We start from the raw sequence: 9,079 nt of genomic DNA, 5'->3' as shown, positions 1-9,079 counted from the left end.
CTCTAGGGTTATGAAGGGCTTCATATGTGATGACCAATACCTGAGTTTAGTAACTGGCCAGTCAATGGAGTGATTGCAGAATGGGAGTAAAACTCCACCTTTGTTGCTTTTTTGCCATCAAGTCACAGCTGATTTATGGCAACCCCATAGGGTTTTCAACGCAAGACACATTCAGTGGTAGTTTGCCATTGCCTGCCTCTGCTTCACAACACTGATATTCCTTGGTGGTCTCCTGTCCAAATACTAGTCCTACTTATGAAATTGGGCCACTCCTAGTTGTTTTTGCTGTATCACATTAATATAGCTATCTTTCTCTAATATTGTATACTAATCAGTGTTTCTTTCTTTCCCTGATGATCAGAAAATGGACAGCACCTTTCTGTGGAAGCAGAACAAACTAAACTCTTCTCACAACGGGGTGGCAATGTCACACTGCCATGTAAATTTTACCGTGAACATGCATCATCTGACTCAGGATCCCATAAAATTCGGGTCAAGTGGACCAAACTCACCTCAGATTACCTCAAAGAAGTGGATGTCTATGTTGAAATGGGATACCACAAAAAAAGCTATGGAAATTACCAGGGAAGAGTCTTCTTGAGGAAAAGCACAGAAAATGATGCCTCTCTTGTAATCAATAATATAATGTTGGAGGATTATGGGAAATACAAATGTGAGGTGATTGAAGGATTAGAAGATGACACAGCAGTTGTCTCTCTAGATTTACAAGGTAAGCAATTTATGGCAACACAGAAACCAACTAATATAATTAACATAAGGGGAAATGTAATCAATAATGTTGGAGGATTATTCGAAGTACAAATGTGAGGTGATTGAAGGATTATAAGATGATTGCAGTTGTCTCTCTAGATTTACAAGGTAAACAATTTATGACAATACAGAAACCAACTAATATAATTAATATATGGGGAAATGGGAAAATAATTTTGATATCATGTGTCATTCATCAGATAGCTTACAAATGTACTTTATTGCTTAGTAATTAAAGGAACAGTGAACACCTCAGAAGATAGAGTTCAGTGAGATCTGTACATGCTGGAAAAGTGGACAAATGAGAACAAGATGCAATTCAATAAGGATAAGTGCAGCATTCTACATCTGGGTCACAAACAATAAGAAGCAAACATACTGGATGGGACATACACTTTTTGGTAGCAGTGTGTGTGAACGTGATGTTGGGGTACTTGTGGCCTGTAAGTTAAATATAAGCTGAATGAATGAATGAATGAATGAATGAATGAATGAATGAATGAATGAATGAATGAATGAATGAATGAACAGTGTGATGCAGAGGTAAAGAAGGCAAATGCAGTCTTGGGCTGTATCAACTCAGACATCATATCAAAATCAGAAGACATCATAGTCCCACTGTATACCACATTGGTCAGACCCCCATCTGGAGTACTGTGTGCTGTTCTGGAGGCCTCACTTCAAAAAGGAGGTGTACAAATTGAGAGGTGTTCAGGGGAGAGTGACGAGAATGATTTGGAGCCTGGGGACCGTCCATGAGGAAACGCAGTGTAGGACTTGGAAATGTTCAGCTTGGAGAAGAGTAGGTTGAGAGGGGACATAACTGCTGTGTTTAAGTATTTGAAAGGTTGTCACTTAGAGGAAGGCAGGGAAAGGTTCCTCTTGGCCTCTCATTACCCATAGTAATGAGTTTAAACTAAGTGTAGGATGATAAGTTCAACAGTGGAATTGACTGCCTAAGGAGGTGGTGAGCTCCCCCTCACTGGAGGTCTTTAAACAGCAGCTGGGCAGATACTTTTCCTGTCTGCTTTAGACGAGGGGTAATCAACCTGTGGTCCTCCAGATGTTCATGGACTACAATTCCCAGGTGCCCCTGCCAGCAAGCACTGGCAAGGGCTCATGGGAATTGTAGTCCATGAACATCTGGAGGACCATAGGTTGACTACCCCTGCTTTAGACTGATCCTGCATTGAGCAGGGGGTTGTACTAGATGGCCTGTGTGGCCCCTTCCAACTTTTTAATTCTGTATTATTGTAGGGTTGTAGCATCTCAACCAGATTTTAATATTGCCGTCTTCATTGGTTGGTTTATTATTCCTAGGGCCATTCCGCACAAGGACTAATGTTGCCAATTGCTTTCACAAAGCGGAAACGCTATTTTAAATCTTGGCGTTCCGCATACCTTCATTTGTAGTGGAATCCAGTAGCGTTTCATTCGTTCCCCACAGGTTTCCGCTCTCGCAGGAATCACTAGAAAGGAAGTGATTTTTTTCTGTGCTTGTTCCCGCCCCTGGCCGTCAATCAAACGGAACAGCCAATGGGCGGTTGTTATCATGCTCCTGAAAAGCCCCTTTCCCTTTAAGCATAGTTTATTTTTTAAAAAAAACACACACACATTTCAACGAATATGCCTTGATTCTTCGCAATGTAGAGACCCATCTAGCTGGCGTGTGAGCAGGCAATTCATCGTTACCATGCTCCCCCGAGTGGGAAAAAAATCCCCCCCCCGCACGGCTGCAATTTTTGGCCAAAATTAAAGGGAACTAGCGAACAGGGGGCTGTGTTGTGCTTGGGGACTTAGTGGAGCTTTAAAGCACTTCTGTGGAGGGACTGTAGCCAGAGAAGCCTCACTGGGTGAATCAAGCCTCGCTGGTTCGTTACTTTCCCCACTCTGAGGGGGGAAAAATGGCGATCGCTTCGCTGGAAGTTCGGAGGAGAGAGCCAGGGGGAGGGACTTAGTTGCAACCGCTACACTGAGAATGCACATGTCTTTTTCGCAAGTGTTGTTGTTGGCAAGAGTGTAGCGATTTTCTGTCCCAGGCTATTAAACTGGAATAGAGTGCATTTAGGCATTCAGACAAATGCCTGGACAATCTTTTCGTGTTGTACGTAACATAATGTGTGAAAAGCTATAGAGTTCCATAGGTCATGTATTTGTGAACACCCCACAGGTGTTGGTACACACACATGTACCAAGAACAATTATGCTGGGAAGTGAGAAAACTGCTAGCCTCACTCCTCAGTTGTAGCTAGGATGTTTTATATAATAGAAAATTGAGTGATATATTCTGAATGAGTGCAGTAATTTTTTTCCAGATTTACAGTAACACATCAGTTGGAAAAAATTTTGTTAGGGTAGGTATCCTTGCCAGGGTAGGACGGTTATCCTATGGTAGAGTGTACAGCGAGTCCTACTGTATCTCATGTTGACTCTGGCTACAGAAAGTCTGACTCTTATGTTTAGACTAGTACCAAAGGAAGCCAATTTCTTTACTCTGGCTAAAGCTAGTCTCTTTTTTCCCATGGAAATGGATGGCACAGGAAATTTAAGTTTCTCTGTAAATACAGAGTGGTTATTCTTAACACTTCTAATTGACTACAGTATTAACTCAGCAGTTCTCATACTATTTACAAGTGTCACAGTAAAAATCCTAAGCCTGATAATGAAAAGCAAATTGTCAGCTTGAAAGTTTCATCTCTTTAATCAAAGCAGTGATCCCAACTTATAACATAGAAGAATCTGAGCAGAAGATGTAGATTCTTTTTATTAGGAGATGATATTAGGAGCTCACATCTCTAAGATGATAAGAAGAAATCCATCTTTATTTCTTAGTTTTCTCTTACTAGCACACAGTGCAATGAGCTGGTAAATGGAGCCTTGAGATGAAATAAAAATGGAAATACGTGATTATTGTAGGCGGGCTGGATTTCCAATCTGAAGAGCAATGTTCCCCAGTAGAGATGTGTAATAGTTAAAAGTCTAATTCTTGGTTGAGATGACCAATGTTTATTTCATAGTGAAAAGCAGATAGGGATGGCAACCTCGAGGTGGAACCTGGGGATCCCTTAGAATTGCAGCTCATCTTGAGAGATAAGCTTCCTTATAGAAAAATGGATGCAGTTGATGGTGGACTACTATTACATTGTACTCCAGTGAGGCCCCTGTCCTCCCCAGACTCTATCCCACAATCTCCAGATGTTTCAAACCTGGATCTGGCAACCCTACACCCCCAGGAGGGGACTGGCAGGTGTTTGATATTGATCTTCAGTAACTCTTTACTGCACAGACCTTAGCTTATAAAAAACAGAGAATTTCTGATTAATGACTTTATTTTAAGTTATCAGCACTAGCTGAGGCACTAAATTTAACAGATCTCTTGTGCAATATAACAGCTGATTGACTATATGTATCAGGATGTAATTTTTCTTTTTATTCATAGGGCAGGTTTAGGGTACTCAGCTCAGGTTGCTGCTGACAGGATCATGCAGCAGAGATTGACTGAGATCCATGAAAATATCAACTTAGTGTCTGACAGTGGGGAAATATGTGGGTTCTGTTCTGGTCATTATTCTAAGGAGGGCTGAGACCAGCCAGTTGCAATGCTTCTGCAAAGAGCCATGGTTCAGCCTCATTTGCAATAGTGCATAATGTTCTGGTCTCTGTATACCAAAAAGGATATTGCAGAGCTAGAAGAAAGTTCAGAAGAGGGCAACCAAGATGATTAAGGGGTTTGAACACTGTTATCATAAAGAAAGGCTAAAGCGTCTGGGACATTTTACTTTGGGGGAAAAAAGATGGCTATGGGAAAATGACCTCCACCCAAGAATTTCCTCCAGTATTTCAGTTCGGAGGATAGGTCTATCAGTGGCTACTAGCCATGGTGATTAAAGGGAACCTTCATGTTAGTAAACATCTAAATGCTGGTGGCAGGTGTCAGCATCAGAGAAAGGCCTCTGTATCTGTGTCCTCCAGAGGAACTGGATGGGCAGCATATGAGGCAGGGTGTTGAACTAGATGGACCACTGGTCTGATCCAGCAGTGCTCTTCCTATGTTCTTATGTTGTTAAGTATTGAAACTGTTCTCTGTCCATGCACAGGAACTCATTTGCAGACTTGCTGCTGATTGAATAGGAGGGGGTGTGGAGAAATGACCCCTAGGTGGGCTTGGCATCCCTGAGTATGTATTATCAGGACACAAGGATTAAGTCTGACTTGCTCTTATTCTTCCAGTTTGGGCAGCTGTTTGATAAGTATAAGCATGATATACTAACCATTTACTTCGAGGCCTCACTTTGGGGGCAATGGAGAAAACACACAACTAGGACATCACTGGCAGTGTAACTATATGACGTTGTGGTGTGATGCTCTGGTGATTCTCTGGTATTTGGGCAAAAACTCAGTGATAAAAATTGCATGCCAGAAATGATGTCACTATGTTAATAGGAACAGTGAACAATTATTTTCACATTCATTCAGATGCATACACGTGAACTGGCACTTAACAGTTGTGGAAGGAAAATTTCAGATTTGTCGAAAGAATTTGACCAGCATATTGTTTATTTCAGTTTATTTATATTTTTATAGCACTGATTGGAATATTTGTAGTGAACTTGGAATTGGCTGGGTTTGAATGGCAAACATCTTTTGTTCTATAGTAAATAAATAAAGTGAACTGGTACACAATTTATGTTTCCCAAAAACAGATCTGGCTGTGCTAGGAGATGGAGATGTGCCAAGAAATTATTTCAAAATGGCATTCCATACTGTAACTGAAAACTGACATGTTGGATTTCCACTGAAAGGATATTCCTCTTTTGCAGACCTGTCACCTTGTAGTTGTTTGGGTTCCTGTCCATGGTCTTGCCAGGCATTTGAAAGTGCTATATTTGTTCTAGGGTGTAAATGCCATGGATGTGATTGACCTACTTTAACCAAAATTATGGGGAAATATACACAAATATGCTTTAATTATGAAGGCCATTTGTCTTGAATAAAAGCCATAAATATTTCAGGAATTCTCAGTTGCACTAGAGATGATGTCATAATGTTGTTTTCCCACACCCACACATACGTTTTCCCATCAGAGCAAAGAGCAGTGGCAGGGCTTGAAGCTTGGTGAGAAGTTGCTCATGCTCTTGGGCAAATAGCCTCCCTAATTACAGCACTTTTGTTTATAGTTTCACCTAATTTTGGCTAAAGTATGTCAGTAAGTACCCATTGCACTGAGATCCCAGAACAAATATTACAGTTCAAGGTGCTTTTCGTACTTTAACTGATTTATCAGCCTCAAGATTGTACTTTATATCACATACAGTAGAGAATATACATGTAAGTAATTGACTGAAGTAATGCGCTTACACCTGTGAATATCAGCTTGCACCAGAATCTGAAAATTTCCATGGATCTAGATGTTAGTAACTGAAGTATCCTAGGATGGGCTTTTGGTGAACCCTAGCTATTTTTTTCTTTTAATTAATTGCTGAGTTGAAAGTTATTACAACACTCAGAACAATGGCGCAAACACCCGGCGACTGTTCAGCACACTGGCCTGGATGCAGAAAAGATTCCAGTGCAGGTTATGGTGCTTGGACATGTCAGAACTGGGATGGGGTAATACTGTTTTGTTTTGTTTTTAAATCTCTGCAACATATGTCATGATATCAGAAGCACATGCCTGAGACCTACTGCTGGAAACTGCAGTCCCTGTTGTTGTCTGCAAGGCCAAGTAGTTGCCTAATAAAGGTGGATCACCTAGTCTCACTGTCTACTTTCCTGTAAAGCTAATTACACTTGAAATTCTGGACCACTTATGTCTTTGAGTTCATAGGAGTTTTTATTTACCAGGCCAAGCTTGAAAAAAGTCACTTTAGTTCCCATGTCTCCCCAGCCATTTACTTGTTCACTATTTACAGTTTCAGGCTGTAAATATTCTTTATTTAGATCTTCCTGAACTTTCCAGACTTGCAGGATTGATATCGGTCTGTCTGTCTCTCTGCACCCCAAAATGCAAACAGTTGCTGGTAATGGCTGTGAGCCTCTACCATCCTCTCTAGAACGCTGCTCATCACTAGATTATAATGATCAGCTCTGCAGGCAAAAATGGCTACTTTGGAGGCTGGACTCTGGGGTATTGTATGATTTTAAGGCCCTCCTCCAAATCTCCAGCAATATCTCCAACCCATAGGTAGCCAACCTCCAGGTGGGGCCTGGAGAGCTCCTGGAATTACAGCTCATCTGCAGAGTATAAAGATCAGCTTCCTAGGCAGAAAGGGCTCCTATGGAGTTTGGACATGGTTGAGGAGAAGAAACATTTAAGGTCTCCCACGCAGGTTATTCTGGAGTTGAAACACTTGAGGCCTACTGCACAGGGTTGTTGTGCAGATGAAACAGGAGGCAAAAAAACCTCTGCAACAGCTTCCAGTTTCACCTACACAACAACCCTGTGTGGTAGGTCTCAAATCTGCAGAGAGTTGCTTGGTTGTTTCTTCCTTCCAGCAGCATAACTTACCACCGCAGTATTTTAAGTCAGAAGAGGCTTTTCTGTGGCTTCCCTGTCAGCCAACTGTTTGGCAGAAGGGGAAAGCCCCCCCCTCAAAAGGAAGACCCACACCTTTGCTCTCAGACTACCCTGCATTGCTCTCGCAAATGCTTCCCTCCCCTCAATCAGCTGCTGTCAGAGTCTCCTTCACAGCAGGCCTGAAGTGAGGGGGAGGGAGCGCACTCACCAGCCTCCTGCCAGTTCTGTCAGTGTTCTGAAGCAATTTACAGTTGGACATGAGAGGACAGCCTTTGGGCAAAAAAGGCTGGTGCAGCCTATCCAAGCCTCTGTTCTCATCCCCCTTGGCAGTCCTACTGACCTCCTCTCCCTGCGGTGGTCAGGAGCAGACTGGCAGTGATGTCTCCAGATTGCCCCTGAGTGGGCGGGCCCTGTCAGAACTTTGGCCCAATGATTGGGCCTCCCGACTGGCTAGAACTCTGCCCACTTAGCCCTTAACCAAATATATATACCACTCTTTGAGCAGTTTAAAAATTGGAAAAAGCCACCATTGGGAGCAGCATGCATTTAGGAACTGATAGAATTCCAGAGGAAAGGTTATGCTTCTTACAGTGAGAGAAGACTGCTGTCTAAGGAGACAACCAGGCAAAACTCTCAAACTAAACAGCCAGCTTGCCGACATCTTTATTTCCCCCCTTCCAATAAGTCATCCATTTCCCCAAAACCTCCTAACATGCTTGTCTTAATATATTTAAATAATTAATAGCCATCCTCCATTTTTTGTCTCTTTCTCTTTTTTAGGCATTGTATTTCCCTACTTTCCACGCCTGGGTCGCTATAACCTAAACTTCTATGAGGCGCAGAAAGCCTGCCTGGACCAAGATGCAGTTATAGCTTCTTTTGACCAATTGTACGAAGCATGGAGATCAGGTCTAGACTGGTGCAATGCAGGTTGGCTCAGTGACGGGTCAGTGCAATATCCCATCACAAATCCCAGGGAACCTTGTGGAGGAAAGAACACAGTGCCTGGAATCCGGAACTACGGTTTCTCCAATAAAGATCAAAGTAGATATGATGTCTTCTGTTTTACGTCTCACTTTAATGGTAAGCAGCTTTGACTTTCTTTTTAAAAAGGATCTTTTTTTTAGAGAAAGCTGTTTCAATATATCACTGTTTTTAAAATGATTTCTGCTCTGTTTTTTGACAGCAGTGACTTCAAGGTAGTCCATTTCGAAAATACAAGTGTAGTAATAAAAATGCAAAACAAATTAAAACATACATGAAATAAGAAAAAAATAGCTAAGCCATAAAATCAAAAAGAAGATGAAAATAGGCAAGAAGAAAAGTTCTAAACTTCAGTTCACCAAAACAATTAGGGTTGCCAGGTCTGTCCTGGCAGGTGGCTGAGCATGAGGAAAACTTGCCTGAGGAAACAGAAAGGCCCAGCCTTAATTGCTAGCATTGCATAGATAGTGACATCACCACAGCAGTGACATCCTGGTAATACTATAGTATTTGGGCAAACACTCTATGGTAAAACTGACCTTCTTGTAAGTTGCTGGTGTGATGACATCACTTCCAGTACAAAGCCAGCCATAAAGCCTGGGCCTTTCTCTTTCTTCAGGTAAGTCCCCCAACTGGCCAACTGATCAGCAGCTTGTGGGCAAAGCCTGGCCATGAAGGACCACTGACTCCACTGCGGGGTCTGGCAACCTTATTGAAAGTGCAATCAAAAGAACAGCTTCCTGGAATAAGCCCCATTTAATGCACCTCAGTAGGATTTTGAGTAGACTCACTTAGTATCACTCAGTT

General features: G+C 42.1%; 1 protein-coding gene across 1 annotated transcript in view; it reads left to right on the top strand.

Annotated features, from left to right (window-relative positions):
- Positions 1-9,079, top strand: part of HAPLN1 (hyaluronan and proteoglycan link protein 1) — a 69,622-nt gene that overhangs the window by 51,720 nt on the left and 8,823 nt on the right. The window contains exons 3-4 of the mRNA XM_077347539.1: positions 362-730; positions 8,069-8,371. Of these exons, the coding sequence (XP_077203654.1) occupies positions 362-730; positions 8,069-8,371 (672 nt within the window). The remainder of the gene's footprint in view (positions 1-361; positions 731-8,068; positions 8,372-9,079) is intronic.

The sequence above is a fragment of the Paroedura picta genome, chromosome 7 (genome assembly GCF_049243985.1).
Source record: "Paroedura picta isolate Pp20150507F chromosome 7, Ppicta_v3.0, whole genome shotgun sequence".
Lineage (NCBI taxonomy): Eukaryota > Metazoa > Chordata > Lepidosauria > Squamata > Gekkonidae > Paroedura > Paroedura picta.
The sequence above is the reverse complement of the archived record's forward strand: the minus strand, read 5'-3'. Positions and strand labels throughout refer to the sequence as shown.